The sequence below is a fragment of the Toxotes jaculatrix genome, chromosome 10, assembly GCF_017976425.1.
Source record: "Toxotes jaculatrix isolate fToxJac2 chromosome 10, fToxJac2.pri, whole genome shotgun sequence".
In the NCBI taxonomy this organism is placed as follows: Eukaryota; Metazoa; Chordata; class Actinopteri; family Toxotidae; genus Toxotes; species Toxotes jaculatrix.
The window spans coordinates 18291218-18310980 of NC_054403.1; the positions used below are offsets into that span (position 1 = coordinate 18291218).

At 41.1% G+C, this 19763-nt stretch overlaps 1 protein-coding gene across 5 annotated transcripts in view; it reads left to right on the forward strand.

Annotated features, from left to right (window-relative positions):
* atp11c (ATPase phospholipid transporting 11C) overlaps positions 1-19214 on the forward strand; it is a 37775-nt gene extending 18561 nt beyond the window's left edge. The window contains exons 4-31 of one of the 5 annotated variants that reach the window (XM_041047627.1): positions 1329-1409; positions 2606-2713; positions 3469-3597; positions 3990-4078; positions 4631-4681; positions 5110-5174; positions 5282-5363; positions 5449-5599; positions 6459-6656; positions 7109-7279; positions 7689-7900; positions 8100-8171; positions 8279-8352; positions 8471-8574; positions 8713-8894; positions 9173-9445; positions 9540-9717; positions 9842-9944; positions 10042-10187; positions 10511-10570; positions 11329-11456; positions 12044-12179; positions 12286-12351; positions 12471-12574; positions 12701-12857; positions 14949-15057; positions 16149-16180; positions 16456-19214. In XM_041047627.1, the coding sequence (XP_040903561.1) occupies positions 1329-1409; positions 2606-2713; positions 3469-3597; positions 3990-4078; positions 4631-4681; positions 5110-5174; positions 5282-5363; positions 5449-5599; positions 6459-6656; positions 7109-7279; positions 7689-7900; positions 8100-8171; positions 8279-8352; positions 8471-8574; positions 8713-8894; positions 9173-9445; positions 9540-9717; positions 9842-9944; positions 10042-10187; positions 10511-10570; positions 11329-11456; positions 12044-12179; positions 12286-12351; positions 12471-12574; positions 12701-12857; positions 14949-15053 (3225 nt within the window). In that variant the 3' untranslated portion in view covers positions 15054-15057; positions 16149-16180; positions 16456-19214. The remainder of the gene's footprint in view (positions 1-1328; positions 1410-2605; positions 2714-3468; positions 3598-3989; positions 4079-4630; positions 4682-5109; positions 5175-5281; positions 5364-5448; positions 5600-6458; positions 6657-7108; positions 7280-7688; positions 7901-8099; positions 8172-8278; positions 8353-8470; positions 8575-8712; positions 8895-9172; positions 9446-9539; positions 9718-9841; positions 9945-10041; positions 10188-10510; positions 10571-11328; positions 11457-12043; positions 12180-12285; positions 12352-12470; positions 12575-12700; positions 12858-14948; positions 15058-16148; positions 16181-16455) is intronic. The other 4 variants (XM_041047629.1, XM_041047628.1, XM_041047631.1 and 1 more) reach the window with 4 other exon arrangements.
* Positions 19215-19763: the final 549 nt, after the last annotated feature.

Consider the following 19763-nt stretch of genomic DNA (forward strand, 5'->3'; position numbering starts at 1 on the left):
GCCAGGTGTAATGAGTGTTTAACACGCAGCCCAGTATACCGCCCTCATGTACACACACTGCTCTTTTGAAGCAGCGAGTGCTCTCACCTCTGGCTCTCTATACCTGAGGCTACTGCGGCAGAATTATTACTTTAGCCTCTGTCTCACTGGAATCGCTAACTACTACAAATATAATGCAGACTCTCCTCTGAATCTGCACTCCTCCAAATGGTCGATGTGCACTAGTCCATCTCTTCCTTGTAATTGATTTATCCTCCAGTTAATTGTAATCACAGTAAAGCTTGATTAGGCTAGCAGCTCACTGCCCTTGTGCTTTCTGCGTGTGTGTGTTTGTGTGTGTGTGTGTATATGTGGGTGTTTGTTAGGGTACAGAATGTGGCTGTGTGATCACGTTTGCCTGTGATTACTGAGCGATCAGCAGGTTTGTTTCATTCTCAGTCTGAGCACAGGTTAGGAAAACACCGGAAACTGCTTCAAAACACATCTCCTGCTCCCACTTTTGTCTTTCTGGCAGCATTACGAGCTGCCAGATAGACATCAGATACCTTGAATACCAACAAGCTGGGTATGTAGTATCTGTGCGAGCTGTAATACGCACTCTGACTCGGGGGGGGGGGGGGGGGCAGCAGGGGCAGCAGGGCAGCAGGCATTCGGCAGGATCGGAAATGCCAGACTAAATCCGTCTTATGATGGTTTAAAGGAATACACAAACACAATAGCCCATTTGTGTGGTGAGGTTTTAGCTGGGACCCTTGGTCAGGTGCTGCTCCTGAACTATTTTGGATTACCTGATCACCGGTCCCACACTTATTCTTATTACATACAAACAAAAAAAAAGGCAACACATACACACATACTGTACCGCTAGATTCCTTCACGCACATTTCAAGCACGTAAGCTGAGCCCAACAAAGCTTTGTGTTGGACCTCTCCCATGCCTTGGCAGATACACAGAAACGTTGGCATGCCTGCAGATTAAGCACTCTGTCCCAGGCCCAGTTGATTAAAAGTTGTGTCCAGAAACTCCCTCTCTCCCTTCAAAATGTAACCCTGTGTTTCCTCCTGATGAACAAATTTTGGGAATAGTAGAATTCCTCACAGAAACAGACTACACCCTGCACTTAGAGGGCTCGCCCCAGCTTCCAAACCTCACACTCCTCCCCCTGTAACCACGTATCACATATGTGGTGCAGTAAGACTTTGTTGTTATGTACTGCACCAAATACTGTACATAATGTACAGTATTTGGTGCATAGCTTTGCACTCTGAAGGTCATGTTTTTCAAGTGTTAACTTGATATTTCTCTGAAATGATTTTTTTTTTCAACAGGTGATAGTGGACACTCCCACCAGCCCAGTCACCAGTGGCCTACCCTTATTTTTTGTGATCACAGTAACAGCTATCAAGCAGGTAAGATTGCTAATTAGGCTGATGAATGTTGATGATAGATATTTTATTGTTATTTCTGTTGACCTGTCCTCATTCCCTCGTTCTGTCTCTCACTGCATTATATCATTCCTCCCTCTTGATATAGCATAATAAGTCCCCCTGCCTTCATAACTCCCTTGCTGTGATTTTTGTATAAAGTACGTGGCTAATGCTCTCTTGGGTTCTGTATTAATGTGCTCTGCTGGTGAATTCTGATTTCGGAGAAGATGAAATGGGCTCTTTGGGAGTGTGAGCAAATGGAGAGAGAGAGAGAGAGAGAGAGAGAGAGAGAGAGAGAGAGAGAGAGCGAGAGCGAGCAAGTCTATTACAGAGATACAAATTATCAAGGGGAGTGTCTGTGTCTTTGACTCTGTTGCTGCCATGTCCCAGCTTTAGATGTATTGTTTTAGGGTTGGCTTTTTAGTTAGTCTACTGCTGGGGCTTTGAAATGCACAATAATGGGTGGACTTCCTTCTGAAAATATATGGGGCGTACTGATAACGCTGGACTGCCTTTGAACTGGGACACTAAGGCGGTCTGCCTGACCCTATTAGTCAGGTTGAAGTGCAACTGACCATCCGTGGAAGCCCCCCCCCCCCCCCCCCCCGTCTCACCCCTTTCATCCACCTGGCATCATTTCTCCACATCACTCAACCAGACTTTCTCTCTCCTCCTATCACCTTTTCCGGTAATCCCGCTTTCTGGCTCAAACTCTGCCTTGGCACACACTCTAGTTTCCCTCTCTATCTTCTGCATCTCTGCACCATCTCGTCTATCTCCATCACTATCTTTAAGTACTTATGAAGTCTACACTAGGCTTTGTGCCTTATGCTGCTGCAGCCCCAGGAATTATTATTTTTTACCCAACTCAGTATTATTTCATGGTATACTGTTCCAGTGCACTACTAGACCAACACTATTCCACTCTGCTGCTGCAGTCAGTCTTTTTCATGTAATGATGAAATGCTAAATATTGAGATTATATTGTGTGCTTAGACATGTCTTTGTGTCTTACACTCTTCTCTTGTTATTGGTGAGAGCTATTGTCAGTTCTCTACAGTGTGTGTATGTGTCACTGTGTTAGCTTTCAGTGTCCTGTGCCACCAATGTCACACATTTTGTACTTTTTTGTTGTACTAAGCAAAGAACACAATTCTGATTTTGATATGTTGCCACAGGGTTATGAGGACTGGCTACGGCACAAGGCTGACAATGAGGTAAATAAGTACCCAGTGACAGTGCTAGAGGACGGCCAGAGGATACCCAAGGAGAGTGAGAAGATCAAGGTACCTTTCAGCAGCTACATCTTAGCTTAGATCCACTGAAATAAATATTTCCTTAGAGACATGGCTAGGGAGAAGCAGTTTGGCATGACTGAGTTTGAAATATATGCACGGGGGAGTACATTCTCTGTCTACTGAACTGATTAGACGTTCAAACATGGTTGTGATGGTAATTAATTTATCCAGGGTGTCGTGTGCAGGTTTTTTTTTTTAATACATTCTTATCTGTATGCTGAGGGTAACAGTGTTTTCAAATATTTATGACTGTTCAAAAGGTTTAAAATGAACCATATGACTCCTGGTTATGTTAAATGGCTACGAGTGCTGCTGATACCTCTGAGAATCAACATCCAGCTGTCAAAACCTAAACAGTCTTTCTTTGTATAAAACAATGGACAGCTGCTCTCAGCATAGGAGCTCACACAAGTTAACTGTAAGCTAACCCTAGTGCTAAAGGGACAAGAGCTTAAGTAAACATTTAGCAAGTCAAACAGAGCCTGATTTTTTTGTCATTAGTTGGCAGACCAAACCAGAGCTAAACGATGAGTGAATATTTAGCAGAAGTCAGACAAAGGACTCTGCAGGGATGCTCATATTGCTCTGTTTATACAATATTTTAAGTAGGCAGTTATTCACTAACTCGTTAGCCACAACAACTTTCTAAGAACTGGGCGGATATGTGTGAATAGGAGGAAGCAGAAAGAAGAAAATTGTGAAACATATTTACAAGGGGTGTTTGCTTGTGTTTTTTTGATCAGGTTGGAGATGTTGTGGAGGTGGAGGAAGATGAGACCTTTCCCTGTGATTTGATACTGCTGCAGTCTAGCCGAGATGATGGCACATGTTTCGTTACCACAGCAAGTCTGGATGGAGAGTCCAACCATAAAGTAAGATGGACTGCTCTGCTGTCCACTTTTTTTTTCCGTAACAGAATGGTTAGGTTGTATTTTCATTAAAATTTTAGCTTGGAGGATTAAATGTAGAACTTGTTTCCATTCTGTTATATTAATTATAGGGAGTAGGAGATGGGAAGTGGGTATAGAGGAGTATTACTTTATTGTTGGGTTTGTTTCAACAGTTATTGAATAATTAATAGGAATTTCCAAAGAAAAATGTGTTAGTGCCTTTTGTGAGTCACAGTATCTGGGAATCTTTTGTCTTCACATGTTACGTAATGTCCATGTGTGAGAGGTAGGGGAAAGCTGAAATGATTGCTTGACCTAAGTCAGCTCACAGTCAGAGCTCACACTGTCTCTCTCTGCCGCTTTCCCTTGTCCAGACACACTACACAGTGCCAGACACAGAGGAGGATCTGGATTCTCTCAACGCCACCATCGAGTGTGAACAGCCCCAGCCTGACCTTTACAAGTAGGCACTCATCATGTGGCCCCAGCAGATTTACACCTCAAAAATACGTTGCCTGTTGTTTGTTGTTAAATGGATTAACTCAGTGTCAGTTGAAATTGTCCTAAATGACTAATATTAACTTGTAGATTGTTAATCAGAGGTTTTGGCAAGCCACTGTGCACTTATGTTTGGTTGATTTCATATCAGGAATGGCTAAAGTTGGCCTGTTATTTCAAGTAATCTTTGGTCTGACAGCCTTAGCTCCTTCTTGGGGCAAAAGGTAGGAATATTGTCACATAGCCAGACATCTGAATGGTGTTTGAGACTTGCTAAGTAAACCATGGCGCCAAATGCTTACTATCCAGACTCAATAAAACTGACAGCTTGCTGCAGGCTAACTACCAGTAATTAGCTGGCTCCCAAACCTCTGCACCTGATTTTAGGTCAATGAGTACTTACAGTCTTGTGTGAATGAACTTTATTTTAACCAACTGAATAATATTCAAAACAAAAATCACATGTACTGCTTACAATTGGCTTCACTTTCTGAGCATGTGTGTAAATTTGTTCCAGGTTTGTCGGCCGTATGCACATCTACAAAAATAATCAGGAGCCTGCAGTGAGGTGAGAGCACTCATTCACAGCCATCTCAGTCCACTTTAAGTGAGAGCAAAATCAAAACACAGTTGCTTAAGCACTCATTTGTTTCCCTTTGCATCACCAACAAATCATTATTCCATTGATCCTTTATTGCAGGCAAGCACTAAAATTAAAACAGGCTGGCATGACTTCAGCCACTCCTTCCAAAGCTCTCCCACAGGCATTTATCATTGACTGCTTTGTAATGGCCAAATAAACAAATGCCAGTGTCCTTCTCAAGAACACTGGGATTGGTGTAAGCCCAGACTGCAGTCACACAGTATATTGTCACTGCGTATTTTAGAGTGGATGCCAGCTTGCCTGCCAGGTTTCCATTTAGAGAATAGGAGAGTGTGTGAATTTCACATCTCCTGTATGACTAAACTGTTTGATGCGCTGATGTGATGGTGCAGGTCTTTGGGCCCAGAAAACCTGCTGCTGAAAGGGGCAACTTTAAAGAACACTCACAAAATCTGTGGTGAGTCAAATGATATTCTCTTTATGATAGTACCTTGCATTAGTGAAGATAGCTCAGTTTCTAAAAAGCTAATCCCTCTTGTTTTTCTTCTCCTGTTCTTTCTCAAGGTGTTGCTGTTTACACTGGCATGGAGACAAAGATGGCTCTGAACTACCAGGGCAAGTCTCAGAAACGGTCCGCTGTGGAGAAGTAAGTTTACAGTAAAAGCTGTAAACAAGTTAAAAATATGTGACACACCTTTGGTACTTGTTGATTTGATTTCTTGTGTTTTCAGGTCAATCAATGCCTTCCTTCTCGTTTACCTTTGCATATTGTTGAGCAAGGCCCTAGTGTGCACTACACTTAAGTATGTGTGGCAGAACAAGCCTGGACAGGATGAGCCATGGTACAACGAGAAAACCCAGAGAGAGAAGGACACAAATCTGGTAAGGACATATTCTAGCAACCTGTCTGTCCCTGTTGTCGAAACAATAAACTCTGAGTTAAGTGTCTGATAGGCACAACAGTCCAAACCAAGTGCCAGTATAGAATACATAGTCAAAAAAAACATTTCTTAACCTTTTTATTCTTATTTTTTCTAGTGCCATATATCATCTTCCAAGATGTTAGCAATTTGAAGTGAAATAAGTTGAATAATACATGTCTAGAGCTTCACAGGGATTATCCCTGCTGTGAGAAGAATAGCTAATAGGTCTTGCTAGCACTGCATCAGTATATTATCATGTGTATAATATGGTAAATACTTACCCTCTGGTGGCTTGTAGTTGTAACTTATGGGTGCACAGCTCCATGCATCATATTAATGCATTTTACAAGCCTCTTTTGATCAACACTGGCAAAACTCTTCTCAGCAAAATGGCCACGGCAGACCTACATTGTTACATGGTCCATATCATTGGCTGTTAACCTTCTGCCCTAGCTCTCAATGAACTGCGAACATGGTGATACAGCATTGCGATTGCACCATGTTTTCATATTTGTAGCTTGGATAGTCTAGAGTTACTGATTCCCAACTGAGGCACAAGCAGTTTAATGTGGGTAAAGGTCCACCCTGCCTGCAAAAACAACTGCATTAGTTGAGATTGTAGATGCCAGTGGTGCAGTATTTGATAAGATAAGATATTATTTTTTAATAATGTGATTAATTAACTACAGAACACATTATGTATATCAGAGGTGTGATTTGTCAAACTGTGTGCTCTTGATTGGTTAATTCTTAGAGGTATGAAACATTATATAACATTTACATTTCTATATGTGCCTGTGTTCTCCTTTTTCCCACAGTACCTAAAGATGTTCACTGACTTCCTGTCCTTCATGGTGCTCTTCAACTTCATCATTCCGGTGTCCATGTATGTGACTGTTGAGATGCAAAAGTTTTTGGGATCCTTTTTCATCACATGGGACAAGGACTTCTATGACCCTGAAATCAAAGAGGGGGCACTGGTCAATACTTCAGACCTCAACGAGGAGCTGGGACAGGTAAGACACACAAAACACACAAAATTAAATGAAACAACATTTAAATGGCAGAAATGTGTGTCATTTTGGAGTCAAAACAGGAAACATTTCTTGAAACAAAAGAAAAATTACAAAAAAACAAAAGGTATGATTGACTCCAACAAAAATGTGGTGTGTCCTCGCTGATCTTAATGGTGCTCTAGTAAAGTATGAGCTGCTTAAAATAACTGTGCTATCCTGACTTCTCCTGTTTTTTTATGGCACTTCTAACTCAGATGGTGCTGCCATAGATCAGTCACACTTGGTTTGCAAAATGATTACTTCAATTAAAGTTGATGCTTCGTTAAACTGATTAATGTACTGTAATTCTTTCTGGGAATAAGTGTCCAATCTTATTGTTGGAACCTGTTAAACGGGCAACTGAATTTTTATGGGCTGGGAAGAGTCATGTATTTTTATCACATTGCCTGTAGGTGGAGTATGTCTTCACAGACAAGACGGGCACCCTCACTCAGAATAACATGGAGTTCATCGAGTGCTGCATTGACGGCTTCCAGTACAAGTACCGGGACGCGAGCTCAGAGTTGGATGGATTCTGTGTTACAGATGGACCTGTGAACAAACTACAGCAGAAAGCTGGCAGGGTGGGTGTTGTGGTGTCCCTCCATCTGTTGTAAAAGTCACACAAGCGGCAACATATGGTCATTACATAGCTCGCTGCTCAGAAAGACCCTTCATTGGTCAGCCCACATACAGTCTCCTTGACATGTCAACATATGCACTCAACATGGAGGGGAGAGCAAAGTGGCTGTGTGCTCTTGACATGAACACCTGATAACACTTTACAGACTGTTGCACTTCAGCATGTGTGTTGATAAGAAGTCATTTTAATCAAATGGTTGTAAATCCAGGGCTTTATCTAAACTCTGGCTTCTGTATATGACTCCATGTGAGGCTCTAAATTAATTTAAGTGCAGTAGTTATTAATTATTTAAACACCATTTACCATGTCTTATTTTACTGTATTAAACCATGATCATGTTGTGTTATTAGGAGAGGGAGGAGCTGTTTCTGCGTGCCCTGTGTCTGTGCCACACAGTCCAGGTGAAGGAGTCTACAGAGCAGGGTCAAGGCCAAGGGGACGGACTGACAGACCAGGTGGATGGCTTAGTGGTTGATGGAGAGATGCTCAGTCCACCGCAGGAACAGAGAGGCTTCATAGCCTCCTCACCTGATGAAGTTGCTCTTGTCAAGGGTGCCATGAGGTAAGAGATGGGCTGTTATGACTAAGTGTTAAAAAGACATTGCATTAGTTGTTCAAAGAACAAGTGTGTTCTTTGAATGTGGATATTACAGAATGTATTTTGAAAATCCTACATAGGTATACATTTCATTTCTACACTCATTCATACAGCATGTATATATATATAGGGCTTATGTATGATGATTTGTCTCCATCTGCAGGTATGGCTTCACATTTCTGGGTCTTGAAAGTAAAACCATGAAAATTCTCAACAGGAACAATGATGTTGAAAAGTAAGTCTGTAATTACATAGAATAAGTTTTTTGTTTGTTTTTTGTTTGTTGTTTGTTTACATTTGGACTACAGCTTTTATTTCATTTCCATTTTGTGCTTCCCAAAGTTATGAACTGCTTCATGTGCTGAACTTCGACCCAGTGAGAAGGCGAATGAGTGTAATAGTCCGATCCAGAACAGGTGAGATTGAGATTACTGTCAAGTTCATTCAATGGAATGTAATTTAGAGCCGGCCTTCAGCCCTTATCACATTGTATGTGTGTGCGTGTTTGTTTTGTGATCGTTTTTTGGTCTTCAGGTGATACACTGCTCTTCTGTAAGGGAGCGGACTCTTCAATCTTTCCCCGCGTCAGACAGGAAGAAGTCGAAAGGATACGTATGCATGTGGAGCGTAATGCAACTGTGAGTGACATAAGCAAATTGCCTCTCCGAATTTAAATAAAAATGTAAAAGTATATACTCATATAAGTTTTAACTTATGAGTACATTGATTTTATTTTTTTTTATTTTTTTGTGGTTGAAACATGTTTCGCTATTCAGGAGGGCTACCGGACACTGTGTGTGGCCTACAAACATCTCAGTGCAGAGGAGTACGCCCAGGCAGATGAAGGATTGAGGGAAGCTCGACTGGCTCTGCAGGACAGAGAAGAGAAGCTCATGGCTGTTTACAACCAAGTGGAGACTGGGATGAGTCTAATAGGAGCTACTGCTGTAGAGGATCGGTGGGTGCTCACACAATGCACAGTAACCATACAGCTGTCACAGATGAATCTGCTGATCTTTAAAGTTTATGACACATAGGCGTGTTTTCTGATCACCTTGCGCTTGTGCTGTTGCTGTAATTAAGTTATTCCTCCATTTTTAGATTTATCTACTGTTTTTGCAACCTCGAAACTAACATTTACGCTAGAAAAACAACAGTATCGTTCACGTTTTTTGTCTTTCAAGTCGTGCAATAACATTTCGTGTGTCATTTCTTTCTGTTGTACTTGTCCCCTAGGCTTCAGGAGGAGGCAGCAGAAACCATGGAGGCTCTGCAGGGGGCAGGCATTAAGATCTGGGTCCTAACGGGGGACAAGATGGAAACGGCAAAATCCACCTGTTATGCTTGTAGGTTGTTCCAGAGAAATACAGAGCTGCTGGAGCTAACAGTGCGTACTCTAGAGGATGGAGAGGATGGGAGGAGGCGTGAGCAACGACTGCATGATCTCTTGAGTGAATATCATAAGAAAGCTGTGCAGGATGCACCACCAGTTAAGGCAGGCGTCACCAGGTGGGTACCTAGATGTGATGATTTGCTCTTATTTACCTGAACTAAATCTTATTGATGATAAAACCTGAACCTGTTTTTCTTCTCTGTGTTGTAGGAGCTGGTCTTCGGCAAACCAAGACTATGGTTTTATCATAGATGGAGCCACTCTGTCGATGGTGCTCAACTCCTCCGCTGAATCCAACTCAAGTTGCTACAAGAACCTGTTCCTGCAGATTTGTCAAAACTGCACAACTGTGCTCTGCTGCCGCATGGCTCCTCTACAAAAGGCACAGGTCAGAACAAACTATTAAATTGTGGAAAATATTTATTCATTAAAGAACTGCAATTATGATTGTTTTTTTTGTTACAGTGAGCACTTTTTAAAAAAGTTGCCTCTCTTTCTTGCTCCATCTATAGATAGTTAAAATGGTGAAGAACTCTAAAGGCAGCCCCATTACTCTTTCCATTGGAGATGGTGCCAATGATGTCAGCATGATTTTGGAAGCTCATGTTGGCATTGGTAATAAATCTCATGCTGAGTCTGACTAATAGATCATTAATTCATTCTGTTTCATTTTGTTAAGAGTAGTGTGTAATTATTTGTTCTTATGTTTCAGGTATTAAGGGTAAAGAGGGTCGGCAGGCAGTGAGGAACAGTGATTATGCCATCCCCAAACTCAAACACCTCAAGAAACTTCTTTTGGCTCATGGGCATCTCTACTATGTTCGCATTGCACACCTGGTGCAATATTTCTTTTACAAGGTAGGAGGAACAGATGCTTCAGTCACATTAACTTTTCATCAGTCTTCAGGCTAAGAACTTGTTTTGGGTTTCAGCAAAGCCTGCATTTCTCAAACAAAACCCACACTCACTTGATTTGAGGATTATGTGGTGAGGAGACGCAGATTTGACAGAATCAGTCATCTTAACTTAAGTTAAACAGCTTTTTAGGTTCAACTCAGGTTGATGTTTTTCTTTTTTATAGCTACATTATAAACACGTGGGAACTTAGGAATGCATTTGATGTCCTTTGATGTTTTTATCCATTGGTGTGAACCTTTTCTCTTGCTGTGTTTTCCCTGCAGAACCTTTGCTTCATCTTACCTCAGTTTTTGTACCAGTTCTTCTGCGGCTATTCCCAGCAAGTGAGTATGTCCTGAGGCCCTTTGAGGTTCAAAGATGTTCTGAACATGAAAGGAGGCAGTGTCCCTTGAATCCACGTCCTCGTCCTCCTGAATGCCAGACTCTTCCCCTCAGATTGCCCCTCCCTCTCTGCCCCTGGGATGTTTGAGTTCTGACTGATACGTTTATATACGGACTTGGACTACATAGTACTGTTACTGTGCCACCATGGTAAATCACATGTGGGCATTGTGTGATCATGGTGGCATGTGTGTGCCTTTTGTGTATAGTCACACTGTTATAAACACAACGACTTAACAATAGATTATAGTTTATACAGTTTGGAGCACGCTGATGAATTCACTTGATGATTAATGAGGAATAAGTTTATTTTTATAAAACCTGTATAGACTTAGAATGTTTTATTGTACTGTGTCCATGTAAAAACGGCTCCTGACATGAAAATTAAGGCATTAATTAACACAGATATCGTCCTTTTTAAGATAATTAGTTATGTTTTGGTATGTCTGTTTGTAAAAGATGAGGGTGAATATGTCATTCTCCCTCATGCCACATGGCCCCCAGCTTAGATCTTTCATAAGCACATGAAAGATGTATATAAGCTTGCCTAAATGGCATACTGTATGTGTACTGTTAGTATGATGGTGTGTATGAGTTCTGTCCTCTCCATAATATTAACCCCTGGTTGCCCCATCCATCCTCCTCCTCCTTACCAACCCTTCCCCCTTCACTCCCCCCCTCATGCTCCCATACTCCCCAGCCCCTGTATGACGCGGCCTATCTGACGATGTACAACATCTGCTTCACCTCTATGCCCATCCTGGCTTACAGCCTCTTGGAGCAGCACATCTGCATTGAGATTCTGCTGGACAATGCTACCCTCTATAGGTAAACTTGAGAACCTTCACTTATCTGCAGTACACTTCATGGTAAATGTAGATGTGCCTGTAAAGTTGCTTCCTTTAATTAAAGATGATCATTATTCATATAAATGAAGATCTTCTTCTCTGTTTTAGATCTAGGATTGCTGTTTTGAGCAATAATGTCTTGATTAATTTATTTTAGTCAGAAAGTTCATATAAATACTTTAAAAAAAGGAAGACAGAAATGTGGCTAAGTATTCGCACAGTCATAAAATAACGTCATTAAGAGATTATAGCAATGACTGAACAGTAGTAGGCAGAGTTATAGCTTTTTATTTTTTTGCCATAGATTATTATTCACAATACAACATCTGAAATTTAGTGAACAAGTTAGGTTACACAGTCCAAAAGCCAAATTTAAGTTAGTCATTTCATGCACAAGGTTAAACCTTGAAACAACGAGTTATAGGTTTCAGTTTTTTTGATTTAGGGAGAGTTGTTTATCTTTGTCGCTCAGATATTTGATGCTTCCCCTTTTCATAGTTGAAATTATTTGCAAAGAGTCATACAGCTGTGAGTTTGTTCATGTTTCTCTTTGATGATTTTCTTTAGAGAGATTGCTAAGAATGCCATGTTACGGTGGGGACCATTCCTCTACTGGACTTTACTAGGAGTCTTCCATGGCCTGCTCTTCTTCTTTGGTGTTCGGTATCTGTTCAGTAACCCAGCACTGCAGGACAATGGCCAGGTTTGTCCTCTGATTTAATTCACCTTCTAAATGGGTGTGCTGTTGAATTGCTTGATTAAGCATTGTCTCCTGAGTACATGTGCTCATTTGTCTTCTTTAAATCCAGGTTTTTGGGAATTGGTCATATGGAACAATTGTCTTCACAGTACTTGTCTTCACTGTCACACTAAAGGTAAATCACTCCCTTGATTTTTATTTAACTCATCTTATGAAATAGTGTATCATTAGAGTAGCAGGTATCTTGTCTGCTGGATGTCTGACAGATGCAGTGGCTTTTCTCTGTTGTTCTAGCTTGCTCTGGACACACGGCACTGGACGTGGATAAACCACTTTGTAATCTGGGGATCCCTGGCTTTCTACGTGTTTTTCAGCTTCTTCTGGGGAGGAATAATATGGTTAGAAAACAAGTCAGGATGAAATAATCTATGTATTCACTGTAGTTCACCTGTTATTTTTCATTTCTATGCAATGCCCCGTGGCTCTTTCATCCAGTGTAAACCGAAGTGTTCTCTCTCCTGCAGGCCTTTCCTGAGGCAGCAGCGTTTGTACTTTGTGTTTGCCAACATGCTGAGCTCGGTGTCAGCCTGGCTCGTCATCATCTTGCTCATCCTGCTCAGCCTACTGCCAGAGATCCTGCTTGTGGTGTTCCGCAAGCCCCGCGGCCCCCACGCTAGACAGGTAGAGCTGAGGCTGGCACACACACACACACACTTGACCTGACACACACATTTGTACTATACTTCACTTACTCTCTCCTTCCCTCTCCCTCTCGCTCACTTGTTCTTTTTCTTTCCCTTCTGTCTTCTCTATCTCTCCCAGATTTACAATACTGAAACTTTCCAGATATCTGTTGTTACTATTTAACTATTTCTTTCCTCAAGGGTTCGATTAATGACGCCCATCCTTGATGTATTTCCAAGTGAAGTGAAAAACATGGGTGGGATATAGTTAAGAGAGGGATTTGAATCAAATCCTTCAAATATGATTGGATCGCTCTAAAGTGGGCATGGCTTCGTGTCTATGGAGCGATTTAAACACGCAAAGTGTTTTTTGATAAATATTTGGCATATACCAAAAAATAATGGAACTATTAATGCAGGGATACTGGATCAGAACTTGGATTTTTTTTTCACTCCATCTCCAAGTTCAGGCTTTAATATCCTTAGCAGTTTTTTTTTTTTTAATACACACTGTTTAATTCAACTCCTATTTCCTCCAGAGGACAACTTTCCCAGACATATTTTGTCATATCAATGAGCTCCCCATGAGGCTAATGTGTTTTCCAAGCAGCTGGAAATGTTTGGTGGTATGCGTGTGCTTTTGGGTTCCGTTCCACACTTGTTATTTTAAATTGGGTCTAGAGGTTTTATTTGGTTTTATTTTGGTGAAAAGTGATAAACTAAACCAATGTTTGTTACAACATGTTGTACAATATATACATATTATCACAATGCATATGGTATGCATTTGTTTTTTAAATTTTTTTACTGTTTGACTGTGTCTACCTGCTAGTAAAGGCATAGGCATAATCAATCAAAAGTGTATAAAATAAATGTTTTGATATTTTTGTCAATTCATATAAGTCTTGACATACTATGGAGTTTTCAGTCAGTATAGATTTAAATGAAGGTTGTTAGAATACTGGCCATTTCTATTTTAGAACATCCCTTTTAGGCTGCTTTTACTCATTTCCAACTTTGTTTTCCTAACTGGAACTCACGCTTTAGCATTTAACACTTCCCTCTTACTCTGTTTCACCCTTTTATTTCTTCTGTCTTCCTCTCTTCACCTGCCTCCCTAAAGATGAAACATCGCCTTCCTTCTTCGGGGACATCTACTATCTTCATGTTGTCGCAGACCGCTAGCACTCACAGCTTCTCATGGAGTGACTGAGGTCTCTTTTTCTTTCTGTCAGCTCTTATACTTAAGACTCTTCCCTCAGAGTTTCTGTGTCTGCCAGTCTTGCTTGTCTCCTTCCTGTTGTGTCCTTCCTCTCCCACTGTTAGACTCCTTCTTTACCCTCTAAATAACTCAGGCTGGTGTTCTGTAGCTTTTCCCAGTCCCCACTCGGTCGGATGGATTAGGTCAGATAATTCAGATTAGAGATTATTACCTCAGGAATGCCATCCTTGGAGGCCTCATCTTGAATTCTTGACTTGATTGCTTTTCCTTAGATATAAAGTGGGAAGAATGTTGGTGACTGGGGCAGTGTGTGTACCCAGTTTTGTCAGCAGTGTGGAGTAGGACCGGGTGTCCATGCTGAAAACGTGCAGTCAGTCTTCCATCCTTGTCTGTCCAGTTGTTTCAGTCAATGTCTCCTCCCAGCTGCCTGTGCTGCTCCAATGCCTGCTGCCTCCGCATGTCCAGTCAGGTGAATGCAGCACGTCAAAACAGCCAAACTTATCTGCATGAGGCTCAAGTCAACAACCTCATCCTGGATCCTCACCACAGATCCCTGCGGGCCACTGCATTTTGTCTGTGCGTGTGTGTGCGTGCGTGTTATGTTGTACATTCTTTTGAGGAATTTGAAAGGATAGTATTAATCTGGATTAACTGATACAGAGTCAAGGCGTCTGAAAACCATTATTTCAAGGAAAACTGTATCTAAAAAGGCATCCGGACCGAATTTCATCACTTTTGAAGTCTTTGTGTATATTTGTTCCCTGTGTGTGTCTGTGTGCAAGAGAGAGTACAAGTGGAGAGAGAGGGGGAGGAAGTGTGTCTGTCAGCGTAGTGATGTCATTGGTGTCTCTTGCCTCACCCTTCTAGAAGAAGCTGGTTCAGTCGAGCGTGGGGGGTCCCCAGTCTCCCCAGTCTTCATCCAGACCCCTGCTCATGAGAACCTTTTCAGATGAATCCAATACTGTCATTTAAGCAGGTACCAGCCCACCTTCAGGCCATTTAAGCCAATCAAAGACTTGTTCTCCCAACCAACTTCTCCAGCAGTTCTGGTCTCTAACTCTGAGTCTTAACAAGAGAATCAAAGGCATAATGGCATACAGATCACATCCAGCAAGACCCAGGCTGTTCTTGGGTGTTGTGTAAGCTGCCATAGGCTGGCTGAAGAGATGCATTTTTTCCAAGTCAGACTCAAGTTTTGTGTCAACATTTTTAGTTTAAATGGTCAAATGATGCATTTATTTGATGTTAATACATCCCTAGGCCTAATGTTGCAAATTTAAGCTTTTTTTTTTTTTTTTTTTTTTTTTTTTACAAACACATGCTCCTTTCAGCCTCCCTTTGAAGCCCAGCTTATATTATCTCATGCACGTGCTTATAAAAACCCAGTTTTGAATGCTTTTAAATGTCAGTCCATCTCATGTTTGAACTTGGAATGTTTGAGTGTGTGGTGTCGGTGTCAGTTTGCTTAGGTTTTCTTGTCTGACAGTGTGAAACAACAGAGCTGGTCTGTGATTATAAATTCCCCAGTCTGACATTCATGTGCTTTTTGTAACATGGTGGTTTTCTCGTGGTCGTTTCGTCCTGTGTGCACATCCAAACCCGTGTTGATGGTTGTCGTCTGCTTACTTTCTTGGCAAATGATGGATGCTTTTGTGACTGCCGAGCTTAGTTCATTGCATGATGTGATGCTGCCTTAACCTCAGGCCAAATGCAGCTGCATTACCTACAGGGGGTAGACAACAAAGTAAATGGAAACCCCAGGACAAAATATTTTGAAAATTGTAGCAGGTGAATATGGGGAAAAGTGTATATTAATATTACAACACTTTTGATCTCCATGGGTAAATAATAATTCATGCAATTATACAAAAGACTTGGGCTTTTAATGTTGTCTTAAATGTCTTTAGCTGTTTGAAATTTTTTTGTCCACCCCCTGTAGACAAGTCTGAATGTCATTCACAGTGTCTTCCCATCACTGTTGACCAGGGTCACCGATGTCTGTTGCTTAACAATAGCACCAAGCTTTTTGCAGCAGCTGTTTAATCTGCATTTCTATTCTCCCTGTAGCTGTCCGAGGGCGGCCTCCTACAAACATCCAGGTAATCCACAAAGAGACAAACCCAATCTTCTGTTCAGTGTCCCTACTGAGCTTCAGCAGATCAGTAGACGCTGAAGGAATTGGGAGTGTTTCCCTTACTAATTTCTGCTTGTCTCTGGTGGCGGGAAAAATATAATTTTAGCGGTGTTATTTGGCCAATCAAAGCTGCTTTGATGATTTTGGGTGATTTCAAGGTGTCTCGTCCGCTTCCTCTTGTTGGCACAACCTCGTAACAGAAACACTAAAGTAAAATCTGTCTGCTTTTCACTTTTCCAGGCTGCAGCTGTCACACCACTATCCTATAAGCACCTGAAGGAGCGCGAGTAAAAGGCAGCAAGGACTCACAACAACAGTGGCATCAGCCATATTCAGGATCCTGTGCTAGCTGGGTCAGAGCTGATCTGAAAAGAGGAGGAGGAAAGAGATGTGCTGACTGGGGGGAAGGGATGAAAGGGGATTTAGCAGTCTTTTGACTTGTGTCTTTCTGCTCCGTCCTTCTCTGCCCAATCCCAACAGCTCTTAACCCCCCACGCATGCCTGCAGAGCAGTGCCCTGCATTATTTTTTAAAATATCTACTCAGATGACAGGCATGAGTTTTCTTTCTTTTACTCCTTTTTTTTTTTTTTTAATACTAGCTTACAAATGAATGCATACATGGCTGCCTTGTCAGTAGCTCTGTCCAACTGCTGTGTTTTAACAAGCAGTTGTAATATCCACTCCAAGAATGGTTCACCTGCATGAAAGAAGGCTCCAAAGAACGCTTTACTCCACTGATGTTCAGTCACTGTACTCTGCAAAGTTTTTATTAAGATGTAATGATCCCATTCTCAATGGTTATACAGATTATTATACTTTACATTCTACTTTATAGTTATAATGTTTTTCAGAAGTTATACTTTAAATGGATATCATGTTTCAGGAAATGCACTCATTCACAGATCCAAATTGTTCAAGAAAAAAAAAACGGTTAGTGAATGTGATTTCAGCCCAGCTCAGAGCTGCAAACCAACTGTTCCAGCATTTTTCTGGTTTATAGATTATTATCTGATTATTTGTTTCCAAGAATCTGTAGTCTCCACTGAATACTAAGGTATAAGAGGGGTTAATGGAGACCATAATACCACTCAGTCCAAAAAGTGTGTGTGTGTGTGTGTATATATATATGCAAGATTGAGATAGATTAGAGATATTAAGCCTTTTCCAGCAATGAAACATTGCTTGGAGCATGACCTAAATCTTCCAACCTCAGAGATAATTTAAGAGAGTCCAATTAAGATGAGAAAATTAATATATGTGTTGTACTGTATATAGCTTAGAGATGTATGACAGCGTCTGCTCAAAGCCAAAAAGATGAGCGTAATGCGATCAGATTTTTTCCACCCTAGTGTGACCTGAAAGTCGGTGTGTGTGTGTGTATGCGTGTCTTATGTAAGTACGTGCAACTGTACTGGATGAGAGAAGCCAGAAATGCCTGCGTGTAATGAAAACCAGGATTACTTGAACCTTGTTGATGTAGTTCGGTGAGACATTTCCTGCACTATTAGGGAAGGTTTCTTCATTGCGGGTTAGGGTTAGGGTCACTAAGGCACATGAATATATGCCTGAGCGTACGCACGCACATATCTGATAGGTGAGGACATTACACACACACACAGTAACCACACACGTTGTACACATAAATGCACATGCACTAAAGCCTAAATGAGGTATTTATGTTCTTTACCCTTTATCTAGTTTGTCTCAGTCAGGCTGAAGTTGGAACGTAAAGAAAACCAACTCCAGACGTGCACAGTCAACGTAGTTAGTGCTACTGTAAGGCTCCACCATCCTTGTTCTTTCTTTTGTTTTTGGTCAAGCCTGCTGACTTACAGCACAAGTGTGTGGACTGTTTAGCTTTTTGTTCCGTCCTTTACCTTTACCTGTGTAGAGCTTCATACGTTCCATTTAAACATGCCATGATATCAAACACTTTAAGATACTGTTTTGAAATATTTCTTTTCTTTTTTTTTCCTTCCCACAAACATGTATTGTATATGTGGCATATTTATTGTTAAGTGTAATTTTTCTCACAAATGTTATATTTTTATTACATAAATCTTTTTTATTGTGGAGAGTGGTCAGCTTCGTGCCAGTTGAGTTAGCCTGTGTTACTCCAGCCCTGATATGAGCCCGTGCCAATCCCATTTGACAGTCTTTGTTACGTGTGCAAAGACAGGCAGCCCCCCCAAACACACTCTCAGCATCCCAAAATCAACCTCTGAACCAATGTCACTCTTTTTACCAGGTGATCTGGCTCTTGGTTTAAACTGATGAGCACCTGTGACTAATATTTTGTTTTGTGTTACAGCCAGCTGTTATAGAATTTGTCACTATGGTGATTTTATTGTACACTGCTTCACTGATCTCTGCTCATACAGTAACCCCAGTACAATACTTTTTAGTACTGGCTTTGTATTTCACCCTACTGACTGCAGCCTGACAGTGTCTGACACAGTGCATACGCAGAATATGCACTCATAACACCAAGTGGAGATTTAAATTAAACTAATGGTGATTTGTTGTTAACAAATAGAAAAATTTACAAGCATTTCAGTGTCATTTTTCTACTATGTAAGTCTGTTTTTCTGATTGCGGAGGGGGTGGTTCTTTACTCTGTGATATGTCCCCTCCAGACTGCACTGTGCCGGAGACACTGGATGTAAGAGGACACACTGAGAGGGGCTGCCTGCTTTGTTAAATGAAAAACCTTTAAGTGACATCAGAGATGCTATTTTCTTCAAATCTAATGTTTTGCCTGTCTAATGAAAAGTATAAAAGAATGGATTGTATTTTTAATGCAACCTTTTTCCAGCCACTTTTGTAAGAAAATCAAAATGTCCAAAAAAAAGCACGAGAGGCTCTGTGGTTGTGGACGCTGTCCCTGTCCGTGACAGCTGGAGGTGGATGCCTTCAGGCACCTCAGCAGCTCTGCGTCATACGGCAGGGACACCTTGCCACCTCCAGCCCTTTGGGTCTCCAGCCTCAACACTCCAAACCTCCAAGCTGAATGTACCTCTTTGAAACTAGTATACTCAAAACCTGAAGATTTTCTGTAATAAAGCAGAATGTTTTGAAGATAAACCAATGTCTTATAGTGCTTTGTTGCACCAGTGGTTGTGTCAGCAGGCTCTGTCAGACAGTGGCGGTTCTACATTGAATTGGGCACGACCCCCTCCGAACGCCCTAACCCACAAACAGCCATGTTTTATCATAACAATATTTATAACAATCTCCAACTCCATCATTGCCAAAACAATTTAGAAATTAAAGTTATCAGAAATTAAATAAATATACTCTATATACATAAAAGTGGCAAAAAAAATACACAATCACACATAACAGCAGAGAATAACAAAATAAAATTATAATTTTATTGTTTTAGAATAATAAAAAAAATAAAAATAACACAAATAAAATACAGAATAAATATTCTGAATAGCACAAATCATCACACAAATGAAAACACTAAAGGAAATCTACTTATAACACTATTGCACTAAGAGCAGCAAACAAAAACTAAAACCTGACCTTTCTGGCTTTCCTT